The 26,308-nt window shown below is 54.1% G+C and overlaps 12 protein-coding genes across 12 annotated transcripts; 4 read left to right on the forward strand and 8 right to left on the reverse strand.

Annotated features, from left to right (window-relative positions):
- Positions 1 to 799: 799 nt before the first annotated feature.
- Positions 800 to 3,379, reverse strand: M409DRAFT_19225 (uncharacterized protein; the record flags this gene model as incomplete). The annotated part of the gene is made up of 1 exon (XM_033804835.1): positions 800 to 3,379. The coding sequence occupies one exon, from the start codon at positions 3,377 to 3,379 to the stop codon at positions 800 to 802; it is 2,580 nt and encodes an 859-aa protein (XP_033671292.1).
- Positions 3,380 to 4,623: 1,244 nt separating this feature from the next.
- Positions 4,624 to 5,295, reverse strand: M409DRAFT_51449 (uncharacterized protein; the record flags this gene model as incomplete). The annotated part of the gene is made up of 1 exon (XM_033811806.1): positions 4,624 to 5,295. The coding sequence occupies one exon, from the start codon at positions 5,293 to 5,295 to the stop codon at positions 4,624 to 4,626; it is 672 nt and encodes a 223-aa protein (XP_033671293.1).
- A 273-nt stretch (positions 5,296 to 5,568) lies between these two features.
- Positions 5,569 to 6,612, reverse strand: M409DRAFT_19227 (uncharacterized protein; the record flags this gene model as incomplete). Its single annotated transcript, XM_033804836.1, has 3 exons — positions 5,569 to 6,077; positions 6,135 to 6,271; positions 6,332 to 6,612. The coding sequence occupies 3 exons, from the start codon at positions 6,610 to 6,612 to the stop codon at positions 5,569 to 5,571; spliced, it is 927 nt and encodes a 308-aa protein (XP_033671294.1).
- A 950-nt stretch (positions 6,613 to 7,562) lies between these two features.
- M409DRAFT_51451 (uncharacterized protein) lies at positions 7,563 to 8,488 on the reverse strand (the record flags this gene model as incomplete). Its single annotated transcript, XM_033811807.1, has 2 exons — positions 7,563 to 8,037; positions 8,091 to 8,488. 2 exons carry the CDS (start codon positions 8,486 to 8,488, stop codon positions 7,563 to 7,565), a joined length of 873 nt encoding a protein of 290 aa, XP_033671295.1.
- Positions 8,489 to 9,637: 1,149 nt separating this feature from the next.
- On the reverse strand, positions 9,638 to 11,022 carry M409DRAFT_19229 (uncharacterized protein; the record flags this gene model as incomplete). Its single annotated transcript, XM_033804837.1, has 3 exons — positions 9,638 to 9,950; positions 10,007 to 10,119; positions 10,183 to 11,022. 3 exons carry the CDS (start codon positions 11,020 to 11,022, stop codon positions 9,638 to 9,640), a joined length of 1,266 nt encoding a protein of 421 aa, XP_033671296.1.
- A 1,227-nt stretch (positions 11,023 to 12,249) lies between these two features.
- M409DRAFT_19230 (uncharacterized protein) lies at positions 12,250 to 13,296 on the forward strand (the record flags this gene model as incomplete). Its single annotated transcript, XM_033804838.1, has 1 exon — positions 12,250 to 13,296. The coding sequence occupies one exon, from the start codon at positions 12,250 to 12,252 to the stop codon at positions 13,294 to 13,296; it is 1,047 nt and encodes a 348-aa protein (XP_033671297.1).
- Positions 13,297 to 13,409: 113 nt separating this feature from the next.
- On the reverse strand, positions 13,410 to 15,003 carry M409DRAFT_19231 (uncharacterized protein; the record flags this gene model as incomplete). The annotated part of the gene is made up of 2 exons (XM_033804839.1): positions 13,410 to 14,799; positions 14,852 to 15,003. 2 exons carry the CDS (start codon positions 15,001 to 15,003, stop codon positions 13,410 to 13,412), a joined length of 1,542 nt encoding a protein of 513 aa, XP_033671298.1.
- Positions 15,004 to 16,304: 1,301 nt separating this feature from the next.
- On the forward strand, positions 16,305 to 17,927 carry M409DRAFT_64160 (uncharacterized protein; the record flags this gene model as incomplete). The annotated part of the gene is made up of 2 exons (XM_033815946.1): positions 16,305 to 16,859; positions 16,926 to 17,927. The coding sequence occupies 2 exons, from the start codon at positions 16,305 to 16,307 to the stop codon at positions 17,925 to 17,927; spliced, it is 1,557 nt and encodes a 518-aa protein (XP_033671299.1).
- A 771-nt stretch (positions 17,928 to 18,698) lies between these two features.
- On the forward strand, positions 18,699 to 19,492 carry M409DRAFT_64161 (uncharacterized protein; the record flags this gene model as incomplete). The annotated part of the gene is made up of 3 exons (XM_033815947.1): positions 18,699 to 18,915; positions 18,976 to 19,105; positions 19,165 to 19,492. 3 exons carry the CDS (start codon positions 18,699 to 18,701, stop codon positions 19,490 to 19,492), a joined length of 675 nt encoding a protein of 224 aa, XP_033671300.1.
- A 1,271-nt stretch (positions 19,493 to 20,763) lies between these two features.
- Positions 20,764 to 21,693, reverse strand: M409DRAFT_51457 (uncharacterized protein; the record flags this gene model as incomplete). Its single annotated transcript, XM_033811808.1, has 1 exon — positions 20,764 to 21,693. One exon carries the CDS (start codon positions 21,691 to 21,693, stop codon positions 20,764 to 20,766), a length of 930 nt encoding a protein of 309 aa, XP_033671301.1.
- A 485-nt stretch (positions 21,694 to 22,178) lies between these two features.
- On the reverse strand, positions 22,179 to 25,060 carry M409DRAFT_19235 (uncharacterized protein; the record flags this gene model as incomplete). Its single annotated transcript, XM_033804840.1, has 3 exons — positions 22,179 to 23,242; positions 23,292 to 24,923; positions 24,988 to 25,060. 3 exons carry the CDS (start codon positions 25,058 to 25,060, stop codon positions 22,179 to 22,181), a joined length of 2,769 nt encoding a protein of 922 aa, XP_033671302.1.
- A 269-nt stretch (positions 25,061 to 25,329) lies between these two features.
- On the forward strand, positions 25,330 to 26,308 carry M409DRAFT_51459 (uncharacterized protein; the record flags this gene model as incomplete). Its single annotated transcript, XM_033811809.1, has 4 exons — positions 25,330 to 25,382; positions 25,493 to 25,675; positions 25,732 to 26,090; positions 26,154 to 26,308. The coding sequence occupies 4 exons, from the start codon at positions 25,330 to 25,332 to the stop codon at positions 26,306 to 26,308; spliced, it is 750 nt and encodes a 249-aa protein (XP_033671303.1).

Genomic DNA, 26,308 nt, shown 5'->3' on the forward strand with positions numbered 1-26,308 from the left:
GCCAAACATGCCCTGATCTCAAAAGCGGGTGCAGCTCCTGCATCCAAGGATTGAGGCCCATTCGGCGAGCACACAAATAGCCATACCCCTCGAAAGCCTCTTTTCAATACAGATCGCCGAATGAAGTTCCAGAGATACAACATTCGATACAACAAATGCCTACCATCCTCCGAACCTTCCGCATAGAACCTGCATCACCTCCCGAAAATCAGCAGCACAGTCATCTTCACCACATCTCTTCCCAACACAGACCCTTCCCAAATCTATGTCTTCCAAAAAAACGCTGCGGAGGACGCCCGTTAGCGCGCCAAGGGATACCTCCAATCTCACAACTGTCAAATGGTAGAGACACTTCGAGATCCATGGCTTTGGTGTGAGTAATTCATAGCTTCCATGTCCTCGGGTGCGGTCATCGAAAAAGGGGGAAGGATGAGGCATCGGTAACTTCGGGCTGGAGATCGGGCCGGGGAAAGTACGCTTAGCCGATTATCGCAGCTTCCTGGGCCGCCTTCTTGTAGGAACTAAATTGGAGGGGCGACGTTGGAGAGCTGACAATGACGGTGAGTGATCTTGAGAAATCCCGTTCGATTATTATAACTTCGAAAAGCCATCTTGGCCGAACTACAATTGCTGAAAAATGCCATGATCTCAAAGGCGCGTCTACCCACCCCCGTGAAGAGAAGCAAAGACCATCGCTATGCCCCTTTAAATCCGCTGATGCAGAACGCCAGAACGTGTTTCTATCAAGAATGCCCCCTTTACCCATCCCATCTCACACTGCAGTATGCAAAACAACGCTCTATGGCGCCTTCCCAAAAGTCAATTTCGTCTGCTTCCACTTGCCGGTCAAATTCGCCAGGCTGAAGATGGAGCTGTTGCGTTTCGGCTTCTCGATCATCGGCTCTTCCTCGTCATCTTCTTCGCTCGCTTCATCCTCATCATCATCGACGTCCATCTCATCTTCGTCCTCCTCATCTTCGTCTTCCTTCGTGCTCGACACTTTGCTCATGCTGCGGCCATTCGAGTTGGAGATCTGCTTGCCCAATGTTATGTTATCGTCATCTTCGGTGATTGGCTGGCGCTTGAGGTCCATCGACGACTTGGCTGACTTGACAGAGTATGTTGTTCGCTTCACGATGCCAGTCGCGCGATTGTACGCACTGTGTCGAGAGTTGGGTCTCGACGCTGGACGCTTCTCCATGTCGAGATCTTCAGTGAACCGAGATCCGGTCGATGTACGGCGCAGGGTGTTCTTCTTGACGATGATGGCATCCTCATCCTCGATGGCATCCTCGTCGTTGTCGGCCACTCTCGACACCCGCCGCTTTATTTCGTCAACGGCCGCAGTTTTGCGACGTCTCGGAGAAGACCTCTTCTTCATGGGCGATGTTTTAGCTTCAGATGCAGGCATCGAACCACGACGTGCACGAGCGGCCAGACGCTGAGCACGCGAAGAGTTCATCGCTGCTTCTTCAGCCTGCTTCTTCTGTTCTCTCAGCTTTGCCTTGACCTCAGGATCATCCACTGGAACCCAGCCACGCCATCCACTCCCACGACTGTCCTTTTCTTTCTTCTTGGCCAGTTCCTTAGCTGCTGCCTTGGCCGCCAACGCCGCAGCCTCACGTCTCTTTTCTTCTTCCAACTTCGCCATCTTCTTCTGCTCAGCGGCGTTCAAGCGCTTCCCGAGATAACCTCTACAGTTTCCAGCGCCGCAATAGCATGGCTGGCGTGTTTCCCCGAAGTTGTCGAAGTTGTAGTCGTATGTGAGTTCCTCACCAGTCATGATTCCAGAGTCCCCAGCAAACACAGCCATGCGAGGTGTCCCACCAACTTTCAACATGCGTACCTCGCAGTTGGGGTCGCAAGAGTGATTTATGAAACGAGCCATGCTACCTCTCGTTCCGTCAATGACCAAATTGCGCTCCAACTCCATCAGGTAGTAGCATGCTTTGTCTTTGTAATCCTCTCGCATGCGACGCTGGCACTCGGCCTCTGAGATGATCTCGCCAGTATACTCCATGATAATCTGGCCAGGCCGGAAAGATCGACATGCTCGAATGCCAAAACCACGCTTGTCGGTCTTGACGACTTCTACGCCAATATCAAAAGATCCACCCTTCTTGATTCGCTCTCCAAGCTCTGCAAAAGGTCGGTTGCTGCATTGTGAAGGATCGAGGTTGCAATTGTCTTTGCCACACTCGTACTGCATCACACGGTTCAAACAGGTCTCGTCGCATCCAGCCTCGCCTTTAGCAGGAATTGGGCAGACACATGCCGATTGTGCGAGTCGTTCGCTGCGGTCCCACAGTTCCTTGGCATCACCGACAAGACGGTTCCTGTTGATCTTGTGCCAATCCTTGGGCTTCTCGTCACCCTTCTTCCAGGATGGAGCAAACACGTCGTACGGGATGACAAAGTCACGAGAATTGTCTAGATAACTGAACATGGGCAAAGGCATGACAGAGCGTTTCTTGGGCTCTGGAGCAGCTTCGGATGTGGACGACCCTGGGCGCTTCTTCTGCAATTTCTTCCTTGATCCAGCGTGAGAGGGATCAGCATCCTCGTCTTGACCCGCGAAGAGACCAGCTGGCTGCCACTTCTTGACTTTCTTGCCGTCTGACGTCTTCTGGAACTGGCCAATCGTCATTGGCTGAGTGATTTCTCGCAGCGCTGTTTTGGCCTCTGTCTTGGAACGTTTGGTTGGGCGGGCGAATGTGGGCACAGCAAAATCTTCTTCCAGGTCCATCTCATCCAATACGCCTCCCTTGCCCAAGTCCAATTCCTTGAGAAGCTTATTCTTCTGAGGACTCTGCTCTTCCTTGGTCATACCGAGTCGTCTTCTGCCAGTCTCGACCATGTCGCGGGTTCTCTTGCCCAAAACTGAACCTGCCTTGCCCGCCGCATTCTTGACGCGATCCCTAATGCTCGATTGGCGCTGGATTCTAGAGGGCAATTTTCCTTTAGGCGATTCATTGGGAATCTCCCAGTCTTTGTTGAGGGCCTTGTCAAGTTTGTCGCCGAGTGGAGTATCTCGCTCGTCGTCTTTGGCGTTGTCGACTAGTGTGCGGCCGGATAAGCCGGAAGCATTGCGAGAAGTGGTGGTGAGAGGCTGCTGGGCGGTAGAAAGCTGTTTGAGATTGTATGAACTTGTAGGTCGTGCACGTCTTGTACGCCGGGCAGGTTCCTCAGCGGGCGGGGCAGAGTCATCGACCGCCTTGCTCGAGTTCATGCTGCGACTGTCGGAGACGCTGGTGGGCGGGGTGGAGGCGGAAGGCTCGTCGGCGCTGTCGTCAGCTGCCAGTGGGCCGACGTCGATGTGAGATCCGATGGACGAGGTTGAGGATTCGGCGCGCGTCAACAGAGCCGTGGCGGGAGCCATATTCAGCACGAACGCGGCGGTGGTGAACAATGGCGGTGGTGGTGGTGGTGGTGGAGGAAGTGGTTGAGGTGGAGGATGAGAACGACGCGCTGGCAACGCGAAGTCAGGAAGCGCGGGGGACTGGATGCAGTATCGCCCTTGCCAGCCTCGTCCGGAGATCTGCCGAAGACCGAATCGATGTTATGGCGACGACGATGACAAGACGGCGACGTCAAACAAGTGGCGATCGGAGAGGTGAATGTTGTTGTGGTGGTGGATGTTTTGGGAGTGTTAGATTTGGATTGAATCAATTCCACGACCATCAACAAGCTCCAAGCCTCGTCCAATCAAACGTCGCCACCCTCAACGACGACAACAGCTGCATAGGTCAGCATTCCCTTCTCCTTGCCCCGGCGACCAACTTCACCTCCTTACCGTACCTATACTGTTATGCTGAACGTTATATTGCACTCGTTCCACGATATCTCATTGCAATGCTGACTTCCTTCGTCAGCGACTATCGATAAAGGCATCAGCTCTCTCCCTTTTGTTCCCTTTGCCTGAAGCAAACAACTTTGAGCCAAGCCCGATCCGAGGCAAGGAGGCTCGTTTCAGGCCCTGTCACGCGGCAGTGAGGACAGGGTACGTGACATACACACGGCATTGCATCGAGAAAAGGGTCGCTACAGTCACTTATGGCTCCTTCAACGGCATTGCCACGGCGACAATGAGAAAGGCAGGAGAAAATGGCTGCACTAGGCCTGAACCTGACTTGCATTGATTATGTGATTCTAGGCGATCGTGTAGCAGAGACTAAATCATCTTCGCGGACTGATTTTCTTGAACACAGAAATCTACCACAGCGGATGTGGATCGACGACGACGACAACGAGGCCTTTTCAGGAGATGAAGAACGATTGCGGCCTTCACCTTGTCGTGATAGACTCCAACATGGGGTTTACACGTTTTGGCCGCCAGATTAACGATTCAAATGCTCCAAACAACACCTGGGTCCAGGGACTGGCGAGCCTTTACCAAAGGTCTGCTGGAGTAACAGATCAATGAGAAGACTCTGAACGCGTCTGGACTTGTCTCACGGAATTCCTTTGGAACAGATGGCATCGTGGTCCCCCAAGCCATCTAACAGCAACATGTTCATCATCCACATGGACGAAGTTGCAACAACGGAGACACCAGCAACCATGATCAAGCTACGTAACACTAGTCTTCCATCCCACCCTTCTTCCTCCTTCGACTCCATCCCCTCAAATCTTTCCCTCCCCTTCAAACCTCCTAACCACCCCCTCCCTCCTCCCAACCTGCTCCTCCGTCAAATCACTCCCCATCCCCCTAAACGTCCACCACCCCTCCCCATCCGCCCCCACATCCTCCTCCCCCTCATCATCATCCGCAAAATCCTCAAAATCCATATTCCCAATATTCAAATTCGCAAAACAGATATACGTCTCATCCCACGGCGCTCTATACTTATTAAACTCATACTGCTTCTCCCGGTCTTCCTTAGGAAACTTTTCCGGCGGGTCGGCGTCGTCGTTCCATTCCGTGTAGCGTTCGGCGATGATGCAGGTTCTGTCGCGGAGGGATTGGCAGTCGAGGATGAGAAAGAGGGAGATTTCGTTGCCGTCGATGCCGGTGGGTTCGTGGTCGAGGACGTAGCGTTCGATGTCTTGGATGCTGGCCCCGGACCATTCGTTAGAGGTCTCTGCAGTTACGTCGCCTGGCTTTGTCGCGGGGAGTTCGTTCCGGCGGGAGTCGCTGAATTTGGAGAGATCGGGATCCTTGCGCGAGGTGACTAGGTGGAAGTTGTCCCAGGTGTCTTCGTCGCCGAATTCCCAGTCGCGGGCGTAGATAAGAAAATGGTTAATGGCTTTGAAGTCTGCCTCGGGGGCTGTGACGAAGAGAAGGCCGGTAGACATTATGAGAGATGATGGTTCGTTAACAATAGTAAGTGCGCTTCCCTCATTTCAAGCGTCGAGTATATTTGAAGGAGAGCTAATGGTCCTGACGGTGATCAAGCTGGTTATTCAATGTATCAATCTAGTCACCGTTCGCCACTTAAACTTCTGGCGCCTAACGATCGCGAGGCAGACATCTGGGCACCAAGACTCTCAAGCTGCCGATCAGAATCCTTCTGACCATCGTCCTACTACCACCCATCATACTGACCTAACTACCCAAAGGAAACTAAACTACTCCGAACTCTGATCCTCCCACTGCACAAAAGACCTCACCTCCAAACTCTGCCTCTCAGGCCCATGATCCTCCGGCGAAACGAACGCCGTATGCGGACTCCTCCTCGCCACGCCCGTCTTCTTCGAATCAAAGATCTTCAAAAGCAAAGCTTCGTCAGGCCTCATCTCTGACGCATAGTACCACTTATGCTCGCCCTCAACCTTTGGCGCTCGAACCTCCCACGCCCCGAAAGGTTTTCTGTAAGCGTAGGGGTCCTTGTTGCTCCCCTTCGGAGCTTGATTCTCCTTGTTGTCTTCGCCAGCCATGGGGGTGTCCGGGAAGTGTATCTTGACCTCCAAAAGGTCGCTGTCCGGGACGCTGCGAGCGTCGCACAGGGCTAGAGCGCTTCGAGTCACCGGTCGTTCGATGGGGCGCCAGACGTTGATGATGCCCCATCTGTGGGTGGAGAGGTCTGTGTCAGGAAAGAGATCACCTACTCTTTGGCGGGCTCCGTCGTAGGATTGGTCTTGTTGAGACGGATGTCAGTAAAGGTGAGGGTGATATTTTCATTGCTTGAACGTACCGACGTGAGCAAACATCACGGCCGCAGGACCTTTGGATCGAGCCATGTCGTCGAGTTCCTTTTCTGCGTCGAAGGCCGTTCGCCATGATTGACGGCGGACGACGTGTGACATGGGAAGGACCTTTGTCGCGCCGGTGCTACACAATGATCATCAGCAATCTCTGTCAGTAACCCCTACACTCTACCCTAAGACTTACGCCTCTCTAATCAGCTGCGCACAATCCGGGTAGTAGACATCCTTAATCCTCGCATCATCATCAAACACCTTCTCCGGACTCTCCCTCTCGATCAGCTGGAAGCCATGGGTATCGATCTCGAATTTTTCTGGCGATCCTCGAATGTCGTTGATCTTTACAGTTCGTGGATCATGTTTCCTGCGTTTCTCACCGGCGGTTCCAGCATAAATAGCATCGGCGCCGCCTTGAGAGTGATCGAGGTTGTAATTGAGAGTAGCGGTGGTGGATTTTGGTTGAGGCATGGCCATTTAAATTCACTCACGATGGATTGAAGAAGGGAAGGGCTATTGTCTAAAAGTCAAAGATTTTGCCGTTTGAAGTACTGCTTGATCTCAAGTCTCAGCAGCCGTCAGTCCTCTCATACCTATATGTATACCACTTTCCGGCCGCGTCAACCGCCCTGTCGGAGGCGATTGCTGTCCGACTGTCGTAAGCATCCTCTCAAAAGTCGGATGGACCACCCGGCGATGTGAGTATCTGACATTGGGCTCTGTCATCACGGTTCCAGCGCAGCTGACATGAGAGCATTAGCCTAAGAGGATAATAAGTACGTGGATGAAGGATGTTGCGGAGCGGGAAGGATGTTGCGTAGCGGGAGGTACGTGAGGGCAAGTTTGAAGTTCCTGGGGTGGTGGTTGATCCTTAGTAGGTCTCGCGAGTTGCGATTTGTGTCGAGGAGAGCTCCTTCACTTCGGAGCATGGTATGCTGGGTATTCGCTCGACCGATATGCAAAGCAATAGGAGGCGCAGAACTCTACGCTTAGGGTTGACTTCCCAGAACAAGGGGATCCATGAGGCCGACTCGAGACCAGGGCTACTACAATCATCTGAGGGCACAGCAACAACGATAGAGAAAACCGAAAGCAGGTAGTTGTGTTCGACGACTCCCAAAAGAATCTTGATATGAACGGATAGCCTTGCATGAGCTAGCATACACAAGGTACTATCCACACACACATCTATCGATTCGCTCAATTCAATCCACAAGAAAGCCAGTTGTCTATGCTATGCACACAGATGGGAAAAATGGTCGCTCATACCCGTAAATGCTGCTAATGCAAAGAAAAGAGCCTTGTCCATCCAAAAATGCTTTCAGTGCCCCAAAAAAGCCCTCTCTGCCGATTGTAGGTTTGGAAAAAATGGTATCGTCGTACAGCCGTTCGTTGAATGTCATTTATTAGGAGCAGGTCTCTTACATGAAGAGAGCGCCCATGACACCAGCGAAGCCGAGGATGGCACCGCCGACAACCTTGGAGGCAGCGCCGGTGTAGGCAGCTGGGTAAGTGCCGGAGGCGGATGGCGAGCTGCCAGTGCCGGTTGGGCCAGCTGGGACGGTGGTGTTGCCGTAGCCGTATGGGGCGACTGGGGTGGAGGAGACAACAGCAGTGGTCAGGCCGGAGTAGGCTGGGACGGAGGCCGATGGGGTCACGGCACCGACTGGGCTGGAGCCTGGGGCGTAGCCGGAAGGTGCTGGGGCGTAGCCAGTTGGGCCTGCTGGGGCAGAGCTTGAGGGGGTCTCAGCGGCGACTGGGGTGGAGGAAGATGGGGCACCGTATGCTGGGACGGAGGCGGTGGCGGAGCTGGCTGGGGCCGAGGTGGCTGGGGAGGTCTCCTTGGAGCAGCCGCCTGGGCAGCTGGTGATGGTCAGGGTGGTGGCAGAGGAGACGCTGGAGAAGTGGTTAGTCGTTGTCATCCGTTTGACTGAAGGTTCTGCACTCACGTGTAGGTCTGGCCGCCGTGGGTCAGAGTAGTGGCCTCTGGGCAGTAGGTGACGAACGAGCTGACGACATCGGTGACGGTGGTGCCGCTTGGGACAGCGCTGGAAGCAGAAGCGACCTCAGTGGTGGAGGAAACTGCGGCAGAGGTCGTCGAGGCGCCGTAGGCTGGGACAGATGGGGCGGACGAGCTGGCACCGTAGCCTGGGGCAGCTGGGGAGGACGAAGTGCTCGCACCGTAGGCTGGGAGGGATGGAGCAGAGGTGCTCTCGCCGTATGCTGGGACGGATGGGGCGGACGAGCTGCTCTCAGCGCCGTAGGCTGGAGGAGCAGCGCCGTAGGCCTCGAGGGAGGCGTACGAGGAGCCGGCGAGGGCGGCGAGGGTGGCGAGCTGGTACTTCATTGTGAATTACGTTTGGTTGTCGTTAAAAAGAGAGACTGTAGTTGGAGAGATCGTAACAACTGTGTGAACGAAAGACGTGGGTGAAGAAGAGACTGAAAAGCAGGACGATTCGGTTGGGGGGTTTATACCTGGCCATGCACGGAGATATACCCTGTCATCAAGTCGTGCGTCGTCGAGACTGCTAAACCAGGGTGTCAAGACACTCATCACTCGGGCGGCTCGGCGGTGGTGCCGCTACGACTCACCGTCCTTTGTTGAAGTGGAGTGGCCGCCTGCTTGTAAACAGAGCACGTACGTGGCCTAATTACGGCCTCGTAGATCTGCTCAAAAGCCGTCATTTGCCCGCGTCCATGTTCGCTCAGGGGCTCGTCTCATCCTGGGCGTGCGACAGTCGCCCGCGTTTCTCCGCCCAATCACTTGCCGCGCGGTTGGGGACCTCTACACGCGATGCATGTCGGCACGTATTTTCAGCCACGTCGTGGCCGGGTCGTTGAATGTTGAATCGTTCCTTCTAACGGTGTTTTGAGATCGAGATGGGTGAGTGGATTGCTAGAATAGCATTCTGATACAGGAGCCGACTATCATTTGCCACATCGGAAGCATAGGATCGATGGGGACCATAGCCTTGGTGATTCGTCGTCTGCCAAGCGAGGCCCCGAAGCGACATTTGATGCAAGGGGTTTGGGCCCGCCCCAACACGCCAGGATCGGCCTGTGTTCCTCCTTTTCGACAGGCCGCTGCTATCGTTTGGTTGGTCGTGCGCCAGCAAAGCGTTGGGTAATCCAAACACGTCTCCGACCAGTCTTGGTGTGTCTCACGCATTCTGTTCGCCTTGCACGCCGCGAAATGAAGACGTCTGACAGCCAAAGAACACAGAATATCGAGACGAGATCGAGGTGCAGTCAAGCTTTCTCCTTGTGCAGCAGTTGCGTAAGCAGGAGATTTCAGGATTGGCTGGACAACTCCCGAAGGACAACCTTCTCAACGGCCAAACCGTCTCCTGAACACAAAAAAATCCCGGCGGCTAAAAGGCACGGTAGTCCTTTCCGATAACACCATCAAAGCAAGACATGGCATCTTTTGGCAGCGCTGTAGCTGGCAACTGCGAACACTCTCAAAGCCCGGACGTTCCATCTTCGACGAGACGACTCACTCAACGACCTGCCTCAACGCCCGCACCGCCTCCTGATTCTGAGCCTCGATATCAACATTGCTGCAGTACGCAGCACCTTCACCGTAGATACACCTGATCTCGTCGAGATTGTGGTCGGGAGGGTCCAGCATCATATTGATCCTGCCAAACTGGCGACTGATCTCGACGACTTTCTGCGAACGCGGCCTTCGAATCTGATCAAAAGCTGCGAGCAATGCTGGGATCTGTTCCGAAGTATTCAATTGCTGGAACAAGGCCTTCAGCACCGCCGTGTCTTCCAGCGCCTGGGCAGCGCCATTGCCAGCGAATCTGTGACGGGATGTTAGCTGTTCGCCAATGTCTCATGGGAGGTAGGAGGTTCTTACGGCGTTATGCAATGCGCTGCGTCGCCCATCATACACACTCGACCTCGAACATACGTTGGCGCAGGATCGTGATCCCAGAAATAGATGCGGTCAGCATGGACAGTCGTTGAAAGCTAACAACGCCAAGTCAGTCTCGGTCAGAGGTGTCCTTGATCAAGTTCGACATCTTTCCTCACCTCAATTAATCTTTGGAACTCGGCGGAGTACTCGCCAAACTTCTGTAACGGCAATGGAGTAGTGGTGATATCTTCATCTGTCGGAGCCGTGAAGGTCGTCCCAATCAGCAACACCGTACCCTTCTTGACGGGCATTGTGGTGATCCAGCCATGAGGGCCTATCCGAATGCTAACATTTCGTGTCCAGTGGTCGTCTATGACAGTTCTGGCAGCTTCCATCGGAATCATACTACGAAGACTGACATATCGTGCAGGATTTTTGACTGGCAGCGCTGGATGGTCCGCACCTAGCAAGTACTCTCTCGTCTTTGAATGGGCGCCTTCAGCACCGAGCAAACAATCCGCCGTTACTTCAGAGCTGTCTTCGAAGGTTAGGCGAACAGTTTTTCCCAGATCCTGGATCTCCTTCAAGCGCTTGCCCATCTGGATCCTGCCGCCCCTCTGTTGTAGAACCTTCAACAGCTCCGACAGAAGATCCGCCCGGGAAACAGTTTTCCTGGCTTTGGCCTGTCCCAACTCCGCGACTTTGGCGCCCGTATCAGGGCCCCAGGCCAGACTGACAGTCGTAACGCTGATAGTATCTGCGTCCTCAGGCGACCCGACCAGCGAGCTGGAATCCCGCCACGCCTTGAACACGGCCGGATCAATACTTTCCATCGCCGCAATGGCATTCGAATGCATCGCTAGCCCCTGCCCAACTTCGCGATATTCCTTCGTCGCCTCATAGACTGTAATCTCCAGATTCGATGCATGAGCGAGACCGATAGCCAGGCTCAGCCCGGCGATTCCTCCTCCCACGAGCGCGATCCTGATCTTCTTCTGTTCCGGAACGGAGCCCATTGTTCTTCGTCTCACTTGCATCGCCAAATACTCTTGAAATGTCTAGTGGATCTCGATGGGAAGTCCGTGGCTTCAAAGAAAGTCCTGTTTCATCCTGTTATATCCGTCATGTTCCCAAACTAGACGACAAGCAGTGAGCTCCATCCATCGCTCCCTGACGAATCAGCTCAGGATCAATAGACACTGCTGGCCCCATCGTACGTCCATACAATCTGGGTTGAGGGGACAGACCATGACCGAGATGGTTAATGCTTACACAACGTAAGCTTTTGCTACACCGGAGCCCTTTCTCCTAGTCTTCCATCGTCTTTTCAATGGTGCTGACAGACCCGTAGGATCGCTGAGGATCAACTATTAGTCTTAAACATCTGACTTCCTTCGTCACAGCATTCCCCGAGAAATGCGTGCCAATGCGAACAACAACGCCATCAGGATATCTTTGCGCTTTCTGACTCGCGCGCGCCCCAAAACCCAGGACGACATCGGCGCAAACGACCACGCCTCACCCACGACCGGAGAACCCCGACGGCGACCACGAAACCTCGCTACACAAACACAAACACACGCCCATCCCATCACCAAGCATCTCGGCGACCACCATACCCAAACAGCCAAGATCGCTCTTTCGCAACCTACCAGCAAAAAGGCAATTCCCATCCCATCTACCTTCCTCTTCGGGAAAACCCAGCCCCCACATCCCGCCGAAGTCGGCAGGTCCTTCACGCGAGATGACAATAACTGCGCTTGTTGTACACACCACACCAAGATAGGTGCCGAATCGGTAGCCCTCGATGGAATCTTGCTGGGATGGAAGTAAATTGCCGACGACGACGCCCTGCCGCGTCACGTTGGGGATCTGGATGGCCGTGGCCGTGGGCATGGGGCTGACAGCCGCGCCGCCGGCGAGTGAAGGGTCTTCCTGTCGTAGGAGGGAGGCACAGCACAGTCAGAGCCGTGGAGAGAGGGAAGGGAAGGGAAGGGATCCTGCCACCTTCCCGATCTGTTTAGTCGAAGGCTAAGATGTGTGTGTACATGTATAAAGCGTGCGTTGAAGATGTGCTTGCTACTGTTAAGCGTTGCAAGCCGCGCGGTGATTGTTGTTGCTTTGAGTTCGTGCCATCTTGTCTGCTACTTGAAGGAATTGTTTGATCGATCTCTGGACTTTCTCGTCTTCATCACGACTGCTGGTTGTATTCTGTCCAACGATCATATCGACAGTGGCAAACCATGCCCACCTCCAAACACTCTTTCCACATCCACCGCGACCAAGTCCACCTGAAATGGACCAAGAAACAACCCCCAGCTTTGACAGTCTCCCCCGGCGATATCGTCACCTTCGACTGCATCGACGGCTCCAACTACCAAGTAACACCACAATCGACCTCAGACGCAATTCTCAACTTCGACGTCTCTCTCGCCGACCCAGTCTTCGGTCCAGTCTACGTTAACGGAGCCGAGCCGGGAGACGCGCTTGAAATCGAAGTCGTCGAGTTACAGACGGCCGATTGGGGCTGGACGGCGATTGTGCCGAATTTTGGATTGCTGCAGAAGGAGTTCGAGGAGCCGTGTTTGAAGATTTGGAAACTGCCTGAAGGGAGGCATGATTCTGTTAATGGGGAGGCGATGACGGGGGTTGGGAATAGAAGATCAGAGAGGTTGGCTGTTTTTAACGATCAGATTCGCATTCCGTTGAGGCCGTTTATGGGGACGATGGGGGTGGCGCCTGGGGATGATGGGGAGTATTCCACGATTCCGCCGCTGGAGACTGGAGGGAACATCGATTGTCGCCACATCACTGAAGGAACTCGTTTGATACTGCCTGTGCGAACTCCCGGGGCGCTATTCAGCTGTGGCGATGGCCACGCAGCGCAAGGAGACGGCGAGGTCTGCGGATCCGCAATCGAGACGCCGATGAAAGTGACCTTACGGTTTAGCGTACTGAAGAACCACGACTGGGTGCAATCGCCACATTTCCGAAGTCCACCAGAATCGGAAGGTCCACGACGAGTTCTTCCAGACCGAGGCAGCTATTCGACCATGGGAATCGATTCGGATCTCCTCGAGGCGAGCAGGAAAGCTGTTCGTGCCATGATTCAGTATCTTGGCAGGACGAGAGGATTATCCCGGACGGATGCGTATATGCTGTCTTCGATTGCTGTGGATATGAGAATCGCTGAAATCGTCGACATGCCGAACCACGCAGTGACCGCGACGCTCCCCTTGAATATCTTTGTCGACGAGGCGAATGGGACTACATGCTCTGACCACCCATGACCTTGTTCGGCAACAGAGCTGTCGTAATAACGCAGCCGAGCGAGACGCCACCAGCAATATACCTGCAAGCAGAAGTCAGCATCGATCCTTGCAACTTCGAGGATCAGTGGTACTCACAATACGGTGTTGATCGATTCAGGATTATCCGCCAAGCCACTCGTTGGTATCCTGCTCTGAGCTATTAGAGGCGCAAGGATGGAGAAAAGCCGTCCCCAGAAAGCAGCAATGCCGCACGCAGTTCCTCGAATCGGTGCGGGAAAGGCCTCGGGAGTCCAGCCGTACAGGACGGCGTTGAACATGGACTGGAAGAAGTACTCCATGGCATTTAAGCCGATGTTGGAGGCCTCTGAATTCACGGTGCTGAAGATGAAAATCGAGGCGCCCATCAGTCCGGAAGAAATCACCATTGCGAGTTTGCGGCCGATGGTTGGAACTCCGTACATCATCGAGCCAACAACTACTCCCACGATTCCGGGCGCGTAGATAGCAATATAGCTGCGGTAGGTGTGCTGCAGCGATAGATTGATTTCCGAGTTCTTGATGGCCAGAATTGAAGGTAGATAAGTCCCCGCAAGTGTAAATCCCCAGAAGTCGCACGCGTAAGTGATCCAGACTAGAATGGTGAGGCGAATCATCTGCTGGTCTTTAAACAGCTCGCGGTATCGCAATCCCTCCTCCGCGAATATGTCATTCCACGTCTTCTTCTTGCCCTCATCTGCTTCGGTGATAACACGCGAGATCTTGTGTTGATGGTTCAGCTCTTCAAACTCCGAGAGTGTAACGCTGCACGACCTCTTGTTCATCCTGGCTATCGCTTGTAGCACTTCGACTGCTTTTTGATCCTTGCCACGAGCGACCAGGAACTTGGGCGACTCCTTGAATCTGAAGATGACAGAACGTAGGAGGAAGACACCAAGGGTGATGGCGCCGAGAGTGAAGAGGAGATATCGCCAGCCCATGTTGCTATCCTTTGTGCAACATGGCTGTCCATCGGCTACGTTCTTGCATGACGGCAGCGGGTCCGGTTGACTGAAGTTGGGAGAGCAGGAGTAGTTCGGGATGTATGCGTAGGCGAGAACGCTGGTGATGACCACGCCAATCGGCTGGAAGATCGATAGTAGAGCCAGCATGAAGCGGCGATCCTGAGGAATACACTCGAGGCATATCGTCGTGTCGATAGGGATATTTCCGCCAATTCCAAATCCAGTGAATGCAGTAACGACCAGAAATGCATTGTATGTGTTGCAGCCTCCAAGACCCAGGCCGAACACCGCGGTTATGAAGCAGGTCAGGTTGAAAGCCCATTTTCGACCGATAATATCGACCAGCACACCCCAGGTGAAAGCTCCCGCTGTCAGACCAGCAGAGAAGGCCACGGAGATGTTGCCCGACTCATTGCCAGAGAAACCTAGCTCTTGCTCGAGGGACTGTAGGATAAGACCAAAAGCCTGCGCCCAGAGGAGATCGAGGAGGTAGCCAAATCCGCAGAGAAACCAGACATACCTGTCTCTGACATTAGCGCTGGTCTTGCATCGGTGGGCATAGACAGCCATACCACTGGTACTTTCCCATGCCATTTCCATCGGTCTCTCGATTGATGAGCAAGCACTTCTTCTCAAACAACGTCAAGTCCTCGCCATCGGTGTCAACACTCGATGAGGGACTGACGGGCGGCGACTCGGTCGGGGCAACGGTGTTCTTCTCCATGCTGGAAGTCCTTGAGGCAGGCAGTAAGGGCCGCTGTGCTTCACCAGTATCGAGACGACGAAGCCGCAAAGGCGCAGGGCGAGAAGAGGACGCAGGCATGCTGGGCGGCCCACTCTCTTGAACGTCCTGCTTAAATTGACAAAGCAAGCGAGCCCACCTGCCGTGCTCCCTCGAGGCGTCGCACTGATGACGGGCAGCTGATTGGCACGCAGATGTCAATGTCGTAGGTTGGTCGATCCGCTAGCCGTGCCTGGTGATGGTTCCACGTGCTCCCTTTGTCTCTGCGCGGCTCAGCGAACAAGACCCTTGGTTTCGAAACCCCGTGAGAAATGCTCTTCTTGTTCGAAAACAACCCCGTCCTCGTCTTTGCGTGGATTACCGACTGTCTCTTGGTGTTCAGATGTTCACAGCATTTCCATGACCGAACGTCATCATTGCTCGTCAGTCTGCAGAGCCCCAAGATACCTTTTCGCCTCCTCGGTCAGCCAGTGACAGTTGCATATGTATGACACCAACACCAAGCGCTAGCTGGGGAGAGCTGGAGATGGAGTCGGCTGCAGAACAAGGTTTCTGCGCACGTGCATCCTGTCCCAGGTTCATCTTCAAGGTTCTGGATCTGCGTGTCGAGATATAATGCCGAAACCCAAGAGGCTCTTTGACTTGCTGTTTGTCCTTCTGTCTATCATCTTTTGGAAAAGTTTCATTCAAGCCCATTGCTGTGCACTTCGAGCGTCACGCGGCGGAGTCACGACCGAGGGATCTGAAGCCGTCGAACCTAATCTGGTACCGATCTGGCGATCTCAAGATCTGACCGGCCTGAAAGACGACGAGATCGAGGCCGGGAGCACGCCTCCAAAGACTTTTTCTCGCTATGTACATGAGAATAGTATCATCTGGGCTGTGTTCGAGCAATGGCCGACATGTTGAACGCCGTCTGCATATCCCACACGCGGTCATTGAGACATGGAACTTGTCATTCTTTTTATTAGGCTGAATGACAGGCGAGGACACCTCCAACATCTCGCACTCTTGAATGCCCGTAACAAAGCTTGCCGTACTGGCATGCAAAATCCGTAAGTGAATGTCTCAAGAAAAGCTCACATGAAAAGCAGGCAGACCCCACCTCGTCGTTACTTCCTACTCGGGCCTAGCGCCCGTGCACTGATCAGTCAGCGTTGGACCTCAGCACGAGGACGACACATGGCACCGAACTTCGATCAACCTCTACACTCTTCTCCCACCCTTCACCCATTTCACCCAACCAAGTGTTTCGACACATCCTTTCTCCCACCAATCCGGCCATGTTCCACGACGGCGATCTCCAAAGCGGAATCTCGCGAGCGATTGCTGAGCAGAAGCTCGTTGCCTGCTTCGTCCGACAAGACGATAATGAGGAAAGCCGGATATGGGAAGAGGAGTGGCTCGGGCAAAAGCCGCACCCAAGCTCATCTGAAGCATGGAGCGGTGGCATGGGCGATGTCTTCGCGACAAAGGCTGTCTTGCTGCGGATAGAATACGGCAGTCAGGAAGCCAACTTCCTCAACGCCTTCTGCCCCGTCACCAAGGCGCCGACGTTTGCTATCATCCGCAATGGAGAGGTTCTGGATAAGTTGGAGGGAGGGTTGGGAAAGCAAGAGTTCGTGGAGAGAGTGAGCAAGGCTCTTGGCATTGAGGTCTCGTTCATGACGCGGCAAGAATACCACGAGAGAAGAGAAGAGCAAGGCAACCGAAGTACAAACGAGGTGGTAGATGCTGAGAATTTGCGGGAGGAGAGCGCGTCGCAATCACACGCTGCGCACGCAGATGCAGACCATGTTGCAAGCTCACATTCCTCGGAGATAGCGCCACAACATGTCGCAGAATCAACAGAATCTACGTCCTCACCAGATCCATCACAACAGCTATCCTCAGAAATGGCGCAGTCTCAAGCGAACATGTCAAATCTCTTCCCAGACCGAGCTCAACGACTCGAAGTAGAGAAAGCCAAGCGAGAGGCAGCTGAGAAGGCAGAAAAGGCAGCGCGTGCCAATGCGCGGAAGAAGGAAGCGGAAGAAGCGCATGCTTTCCACAAGGGTGATAAAGGCAAGGGCAAAGAACCAAGCGAAGCCGTTGAGAAAGAGAAAGCGAGACGAGACTGGCTGGTACAACAAAAACAACGCAAAGACGACGCGAAACGAGAGAGGGAGCGGATCCTGGCGCAAATCGAAGCAGATAAGCAGGAGCGGAAGGCGAGGTCACAACGAGCGCCTGAAGGTCCTAGTGAACCTCTACCACCGTCTGCCGATGCTGCGTCGAGGAGAAGGATGGGAGCTGGAGGGATGTGCAATCTTGCTATTCGCCTTTTCGACGGCTCCTCCATCAAAGGCCGATTCGAGCCGTCTTCCACTTTGGCTACAGGTGTACGGGACTGGATCAAGGAGACTGCGGCAGGTGAAGGCGCTGCGGACATACCGTTCACATTCAAGCAAATCCTCGCTCCACAACCGAGTCGCAGCATCGAGATTTCTGAAGAACATCAATCATTGCAGGAGCTTGGGGTGGTTCCGAACGCCACGCTCGTGCTCGTTCCAGTCAGTGGCTACACCGAAGCATACACCAGCAGCGGAGGACGAGGGTACATGAGCACCGCACTGCACGCCGCGTACGGCGTAGTCAACACCGCCACTGGACTGGTCTCGTCCGTAATATCCCACATTCCCGGCCTCGGAGGCCGCGATGGAACTGGTTCAGAAGCTGCATCGACATCAACAGAAGACACCGCTGTGCGGACGTCAACCGAGAGCGGTGCGTCGAGCTTCAAAGTCAAGACTATGGCAGATCAGCGGGCTGAGACGGCGAGGAAGCAAGACCAGAAGAATGAGTTCTATAATGGCAACTCGTCGGCGTTTGAGGGGAGGAAGGATGATCAGGATGAGAAGAAATGAGCTGGTGGTGGATGTTTGATGAACTTGTATGAATATGGTGCGTATGTTGGACTTCTATGAGCTGGAGCATCTACACCTCAAAATCGAGACCTTTCGAGCTGGCGCATTTTCCAGAGCACTAGCGATGCGCTGAGATATCGATCAGTAGACTCCAACGCTCCGTCGTGATGGCTAGTATGCGATGCCTCGCAACCACAACTTGGCAAGATCTGGCCGCCACCACCAACATGAATCTAACGATTGCGAAAGTCAGCGTCTTCAAAAACTTGAGTGGCGTCCCGGTCCTCGACTTAATCGACGTGAGGAGCCTCTGATCAGGAAGTCTGCATGAACGGCGTCGAGGCGGACAATAAGGCCGACAGTCAGGCGCCCAGCACTTGCAAGCAAACCTGAGCCCATTCGGTTTCAAGCCCGAGGTATTTGTACAAGAGGACGAAGATGGGATCAGATCAGAAGGATTGGAAAAAGAGTGATATGTCGAGCGGGTAAGATCCAAGTCTTCTCGGGACAAGGATCACAAGCAATGGCCTGCTACGGCAAGTCATGTTTTGCAACATCTTCGTCCAGGGATTCGTATGTGAGAGCTCTTGTTCATTGACCTACTTCTACAGGATTGGAGTACTATAAAAGGCTGCTCGACTCGCGCGTTTTTTCTTTCTCCGCCTGGATACGACGCACTCCGGCTGTTGCGAACAGATACACTTATTCATAATCCCAGCACTACTTCGAATCTGCACCGTCTCTGCCTGCATACCATCCTTGACCGCAACCATGCGCTCCATCACCGCTTTCCTCGCCGGTCTGGCCATCGCCACACCAGCCCTCGCTGCAGTCCCCTCCCTCGAAGTCCCAGCCTGTCCCGACAAAGGCACCTTAACGTACAACCAATCCGTGCCGGACAAGACCAATTTCCCAAACACCCAAGTCGATCTCTGCTATGAAGATAAGAGCATCTCTATAACCTTCACAGCTTATGAGGAGACCAACTGTGAGTTGGCAGTCACATACCAATGTTCCTGCTGGAGGGGTTTGCCGATGTTGAAGACAGTTTTCTACAACGACACATACACCACCAACGACCCCATCTACGAATACGAAGTCATGGAGACCTTCATCTCCCGTGGCACTGCTGACCCGCAAACCTATCTCGAATTCGAAATCGCCCCCAACAATGTCACGTACGTCCCCCTCCCCTCCCTCCCCCCATCCACCCAAAACTAACCCCCCTCCCCTGCAGCTTCCAAGCATCCATCTACAACCTCTCCAAAACTGCCTCCGACACCGCCCCCTTCGACACAGCCTACTGGACGGACCCCTTAACCGACGGCTTCACCGCCACCACCACCCTCTCCAAACCCAACGAGACCTGGATCTCTGTCGTGAAGATCCCGCTGGGCCTCTTCAACGTCGACGACGGCCAGGCGAAGGGCACGCAGTGGCGCATGAATTTCTTCCGCACGGTGGTCGCGCCGAGCACGTTTCCGGAGCAGGTGCTGGGCGCGTGGAGTCCGCCTGATGAGGCGTTTCATGTGACGAGGTTTTTTGGGAGGGTGCTGTTTGTTTGAGGGGTTCGTGGGGAACTTGGTGGTTAGGGATAGATTTCTGGGCGATGAGCTGGCTTTTTTTTGTTTTCTCCTTTCGGTGGCTTGATTGTCTTTGATGAATTGGACTGCATGTCTCTGCGATGTGCGAAGATTCATGTGATCAGATCCGCCGCTCCGAAGCCATTCAGGAAAGTCTCCATCATTCGGTCGTCAATGCCCGCAAAGTTGCAGTCTTGGATCATTGACAAGCCGTTCATGCTCCCGAGATCCATCACGTTCTGTGACTTGTCCGGATATGTAGGTCCCATATCGAAACTGTTCGATGGCACCTCGTTCGAAATCGATTGCCCGCACGGTCGTTCCTCAGCCGCTATCATTCCGCCGGTGTTGAGGTCTCGTCCAGTTTCAACATCCGAAACCATCGATTCTCTTCCAGGCCGACTCCCACCAATCCTCCTCCAAACCCCAAGCACAGCAAGCGGAACGCTCCTCCCCTCTTTCCCAACCGCCGCATTCAAAACCCCCTCAACCCTCCCCTTCACAACCTCGATCCTCTCCCTCACCCCAACATCCCCCTTGAAAACCGGCCCCTTCACCAAAAGCTGCAGGGCATTCAACGCATATATCGCCCTCACGAACGGCACCGTAGGGAGATTCGCCAGAGTTTCCGGGGAGAACGAAGCGAATGTGTCGAGGAGGTTATGACAGGCGTCTATGAATGGGTTCGCGACTCGCAGGTAGACTGGCGCCATGATGGAGGGGACCTTCTCCTGATGGTGGCAGGGGTCGTCTTTGCAGACGAAGGGGTACGCGATGAGTTTCGACAGATCGTGGTATGCGTGGAGGGGGATTTCGAGGATTTTCGTCTTGATGTAGAGGTAATGGATCAACAAACTCTCTGCTCTTCAAATTAGTCTCAAACGTCCAAAAGATGGAGGTCGTTCTCTTCTCACCATTCATAACACCCCCCTCCAACCCCTCCTCCCAGACCTCCAACTGCCGCTGGAAACAAAACACCTGCGCCGCGAGATCGGTAGTCTTGCAGAGGAAGGAGCTGCGGATATGTTCTTGTGAAGGGGTGATACTGTGTGCTTCTTCGGAGATCGCTTGGAGTTGGACGCGGGCGAGGAGGCTTTTATCTTGGGTTGATGTGGCGTTTGCTGAGAATCTTTGGAGGCATTGTTGGAGGGAGGGTGTGAGTTTCATGATGTTCTCACGGCGGAGGCTGACTGCTGCTCTGATATGCCGTCAGCTTCGTACTATGTCGTCGTAGAAAGGTGAATGGGGGGAACTCACGAAGAACAACTCGCCCAAACCGCCAATGCAATCCTTGCCTCTTCCATTCCCTTCCGCCTATCCCTCTCGTCCCACCTCCCACCAAGCCCCAACTGCAAAGCCATCGTCGCAGCAATATGAATCCATTGATAGAAATTCACTCCACTCTCCCTGTCCTCCAACTCCTCCGGAAAGCAATACCACACCTCCATAGTCAGCACCGCCTGCACGAGCTCGAGACTCCTCTCCCCGTTGACGATAACTTTCATCGCCAGACGGGTCGTGAGTTCGGTGTGGAGGGTTTTGAAGAGGGAGCCAGTGGTAGACATGCTTGCCGCGGTGACGATGGCGAGGAGCAGGGTTGGCTTGTGGGTTGCCAGGTCTGAGAAGGCGGTGTTGGGTGGGAGTTGGAGGAGGGGAAATTGAGCGACTGTTTCGTTCCTAAACCTTTCGAATAGCCGCTTCGCGGTGTCGAACGTGAGAATATCAGGGACGATACCAGGCAAGGTCGACGTCGTCTCCTCTCGCAGCACATCCATCTCCATCGCCCGCTCGTCGACCACGGCAGACTCACTCCCAAAGGAAGCGGCAGAGAAAGCCATCGTCCTCGACCCTTCATCCACACCCGCAGAATCCGGCGTCAAAGGCAACACCACCGCAGGAGGTACCTCCTTCCCCATCGTAGCCTCATTTCTCTCCTTCCCCATCTCCAACCCTCTCCCCTTCGCCCTCCCCATCAACTGCTCAATTTCCCTCAACTGCCCTTCCAAAACCTCAACCCTCGCATCCATCCTCTTCCGCCTCTTCCTCGCCGCCCGGGGCATCAATGAACACTCCCACCCAGCCCCTCGACACCGTCGACACTTCCCATCATCATTCTCGTCTATACGGAGACATTTCGTTTTGGCGACGCGGCAATTCTTGCAGGCTGTGTTGAAGGGTTGCATGGTGAGATGTTGTTGGTTGAGGGAGGAGTGCGAAGGTCCAATGCTTTCTTAAGATTTGGTAATGCAGTGACGAAGGTAATGTTGCTCGTCTCGTGATCGTTCTGACCTTTGGTCTTGGCCTTGGCCAAAGGCAGGTAAGTACTGCTTTGGGATGCTTCGGATCTTTGCTATCCTCCGAACGTCCACGCCAAGCCGTGAACCGCGCTCTAGTTCTTCATCAGATTAGGAAGCAGGACAGCGAGCTGTCTCATCAGTATGACATAGCAAAGGGCGATAATAAAGCTGGAATGGGGACAGATCAATAAACTTCATCAAATTTCTACCCTGGTGCACACGCTTTCCGCTCTGGACTTTTTCTATTCTCCACACGTGTTGTCGCGTGTCCCACCAACCCAAGTCACAAGTCATTCTTCGCTCCAAGACTCCTCCGCCTAGCGCCTTCCGCAATGCCTCATGTCGCTGTCATGAAAGCAATCCCCATTCCATTAAGCCACGCCGCCCACAACAAGTGCGGCCAGGCCATCTTCTTCGCTTCTTGCTGTGATCTTGACTGTAACGCCAGACTTGGCCGAGAACGCCATCCGCACTGTGCTGGCAACTTTGCCACCAGTGACCGACTTGCCGTAGAGCTTGAGGGTATGTGTGCTGGTCGACAGTGCGACTTCGGTGCCCTCCAGAGGTTGCATACCAAGAGCGCCAACAAGGAGCTCCACTGCATCGGTGATACCCTTGACATTCGAAAGCTGCAGTGTTTCTGAGACTTCATCTTCAACAGGCAGGCCAGACCAGATGTTGTCAAAGCTGCCAGCAAAGGCAGGGAGAACATAGTCGGCACCAGTGATTTCCAGGTCTCCAACTTGATACTCATCTTCGTAGCCCTCTTCTTCCGGCTCTGACGTGGTGGGGTCAATCTCCTTGAGCGTGAACTTGAGGACGTTGGTGAAGGATGCCGGGATAAATGCCTGGTCGGCGGGTCTGGAGAAGGATGTGTAGACGGTGCCGGGCTCGTCAGTCTTGAGCAAAGGTACAGGGATGATGAAGCCGTCGTCTTCCAGCGGTGACTCCTCGCCTTCTTCAGAGGGCGATGGATTCGAGATGACAGTGACGTCTGTGAGAACATAGTCGGTGAGTGTGTTCTTAATGTCGTACTGCAGCACGATATGCTCCTTGAAGAGATGCTTGATCGCAGTGACGGCGTATTCGGTCCCGCTTTCCGTGAGCTCGATGCCAGGGCTGCTCTTGAGCACAGGTCCATACGTGGAGAACTCTGGGATTGCTTGCAGTTGTTTCGCGTACTTCTGAGTAGCGACGGTAGCTTGCTGAGCCGCGTCGGCTGCGTTCGTGTCGGTCTTCTTTGGTCCCACGCTGGGTGCTTTGAGGGTAGGAGTTGCAGTTGTGAGCTTCTTCGTGCGGTCTTCTGCCAGTGACTGCTCGCGAGTCACGACTGGCACGTTGGAGAAGTCGAAGGGGTTGGCGAATGCTTCTGCGCTTCCGCCATTCACATAATGCGCAAGTTGGTCTTCGAGAACAGGCAGGGAGAACATGGAATCTGGACATTATCAGCGCTATAACTTCACAGGGAGAGTTGACGAGCTTACCGTTTCGGATGAACTTCGCTGCTACGTCGTCGTCCTCCTCCTTCATGAGTCTCAGGTTGAGAGCGGCACGATCGCGGACCTCATCATCAAGATCATCGAGACACCTTGTGAGAAGTACGCTCACACTTCGCTTGACTTCAGGATCTTTCTGGCCAACACCAAACTTGGCGAGCGCAGTGACTGCCGCTGCTCGGACGATGGCGTTCTCCAGGACAACACGGTTGTAGATGTAGCGGATGTATTTCGTGGGCTGAGCCGTCCTTGGTCCCTCCATACCGAGCAAGTGAAGGATGCGCACCGCAAGCTTGGTGAACTCGCAGTCCTCGATGAACTCGCAGAGGTGAGCCAGCGCTTCCTCCTTGCTATCAGGCACGAACTTAATCAAGTCGAACATGCTCTCAACGACACTACGCTTGAACTCGTAGCCGCCCTCGTCACGGAGGATACCAGAGAGGAAGGCAAGCATACGTGCCTGCTTTGAAGGAAATTTCAAGCACAGCGTTCGGATGGCTTCAACGATGGTCACCTTGAACTCGTCCGTTATCTCTGCCATGAAGCCGCTGATTTGGGTCATGAGGCGATCGACAGACGCTTCGTTCCCGGTCTTGAGGAGTGTGGTGATGGCAAAGGTGGCGATGGAGCGATTCGAGTTGGAGATGAGGGACTCGATATCTGGGTTGCATTGCCGCACGGCATCTGGCTTGAACGAGGCGAATTGGTGGAGAATGCGGATCGCGGCGAATTTGGTGACTGCGCGGGGCGATGTGAGGAAGAGTTGCAGGACGTGGATCGCTTGGCCGACCTCTGCATCAGTAAGATCTGGCATCTCACAGATCGCCTTCGCAGCCTCGAAGTTGACCATCTCGCTCTTGTCCCGGAGCCACTCATCCAGAAGCTTCATCATGGGCTTCCTCAAGCTGGGATCATCCTCTGCGAGCTTAGCAGCAAGTCTGACAAGCATGACTCTGGCAGCTGGGGACTTGACGACACCAGCAGCGCTGTACTGTTGCACCATTTTCACCAAGGCCATGCGATCGTGCGAGCGCATCTGGTACAGCAATCCAATTGCATGATACTGAGTCATGAAGTTGGTATTCGCTGCAGCCATCTGATGCGTCGAAGAGCCACCGAACCCCATGAAACCACCAGAAGACTTGGCCGATGAGGCGGCCTCTTGTGTCTCGCTCTGCCATCTTTTCACGATATCTTTGGCAATTGGCAGGAGATGGTATGAAGACACCAGCGCCGCAGAGGAGACAGATGGAGTCTTGTCCACAATGGCAGTCTTGATGTTGCGCTCAATGGCCTGCACAGTCGAAGCGTCTATTATCCGGCACAGAGCGCGAATGGCATTGGCTCTGTACAGGACGTCACTTCCCACTGCGGTATCCTTCATTATACTGCTCGTGACCATGATGACATCCTCGGCAGTCTGCGCCAGCTCCTTGATAACCAGGTATACCATCTGTCGGAGAGAGGCATCCTTGTTCTGGAACAGCTTGGATATGCCAAAGAATAAGGAGGTCGCTTCGTTGGTGGGGAACTTCTCGCCGGTGAAGAGGAGGAGCGCGATCTTGGTCAGGAGAATGCGGCATTTTCGGGGCGATACAGGTGATGTGTTGAAGACTCGGGCTAAAGGGAGAGGTGTTGCGGTCAGCGCAGTGTTCAACAAGGGAGAGTATCCCTTCCAATGTACCTTCTTGGAAGACCGACGTCCGGTCGACCTTGACGATGCCCGCATCGTCCTCGTCCTTTTTGTTCATGGCCATGGCGGGGATCAAATGCTCCTACCGGAGCGGCATATGTTGACTGGGGGTGGTGGTATGGAATGGCGGGTGTTGTCAGTCTGGCCAGCTGCCATTAGAGGTCGGCGGAGGATTCGTGTTCTCGCCGACCGCCAAGACCGCCTTCAGCTTCCCAAAGTCAAAAGACTCGAAGTTGGCTATGTCACTGCCTGATGCTGCCCCTTCTCTACAACAAGACTACTGTCCTCTGTCTATAATACACACAGTCGCGTTACTGTTTGAAAGTCGTCAAAATGGATATGCCCGTCAATGTCCCAGTTGACGACCCTAACGCAGACACTGAATGGTAGGCACATGTCTTCTATCTCCTTCAGCACATGCGGACTTCAGAAAGAGTCCCTGTGCCTGTTTCACTTTCTCCTTGATCTCCACCCATGATACTGAGTGAAAGCTCAGGAACGATATCCTCCGCAAGCATGGAGTTATTCCCGAGAAGCCGCCATCGCCGACGCCCATGATTGAAGAAGCCCTTATACAAGCACGAGAGCTGGCGCATGAGAACAGGCTGGAGGGAAAAGATTTGGATGAGCTGGACGAGCTAGAAGATGATGAGGATGAAGATTTTCTCAATCAATACCGGTACGTTGAAGAGTTGGGCACCACAAAATCCCGGGCACTCATAGCAGTCGTCACAGGCAGAAGCGCATGAACGAACTGTCTGAGCTCAAGACCGCCAGCGTCTACAACCAGGTCTACCCCGTGCAAAAGCCGGACTACTCGCGCGAAGTCACAGAGGCTTCCAACCAGGCCTTCGTCCTCGTCCTCCTCACCTCCTCCACCGGAACGAATCCTGAGTCCCAGCTGATGATTGAGCTCTGGCGCGAGCTTGCGAAAAAGTTTGGCGACATAAAGTTCTGCCAGATGCAAGCCAACCTCTGCATCGAAGGCTATCCCGACCGCAACACACCAACGGTCTTGATCTACAAGGATGGCGAGATCAAGAGGCAGCTGGTGACGTTGAAGGAGTTGAATGGAGTCAAGACGAACATGGCAGGTGAGTCGGCTTCGCACCTTCCTCTTCGGGCCAGAACACTTTGCTGACGCGCAGGATGACAAGATATGGAGAAGGTGCTGTTGGATCTTGGCGCCCTCAAGCACAACGACTCGAGGCTTAAGCGACGAGACGACAACAACGACCAAGACCAGCCGAAGCGCAGCATCTTCCAGAGTTCGCGGCCACAGCAAGAGGAGGACGATGATGATTGGGACTGA

Source organism: Zasmidium cellare (assembly GCF_010093935.1).
Source record: "Zasmidium cellare ATCC 36951 unplaced genomic scaffold M409scaffold_7, whole genome shotgun sequence".
In the NCBI taxonomy this organism is placed as follows: Eukaryota; Fungi; Ascomycota; class Dothideomycetes; order Mycosphaerellales; family Mycosphaerellaceae; genus Zasmidium; species Zasmidium cellare.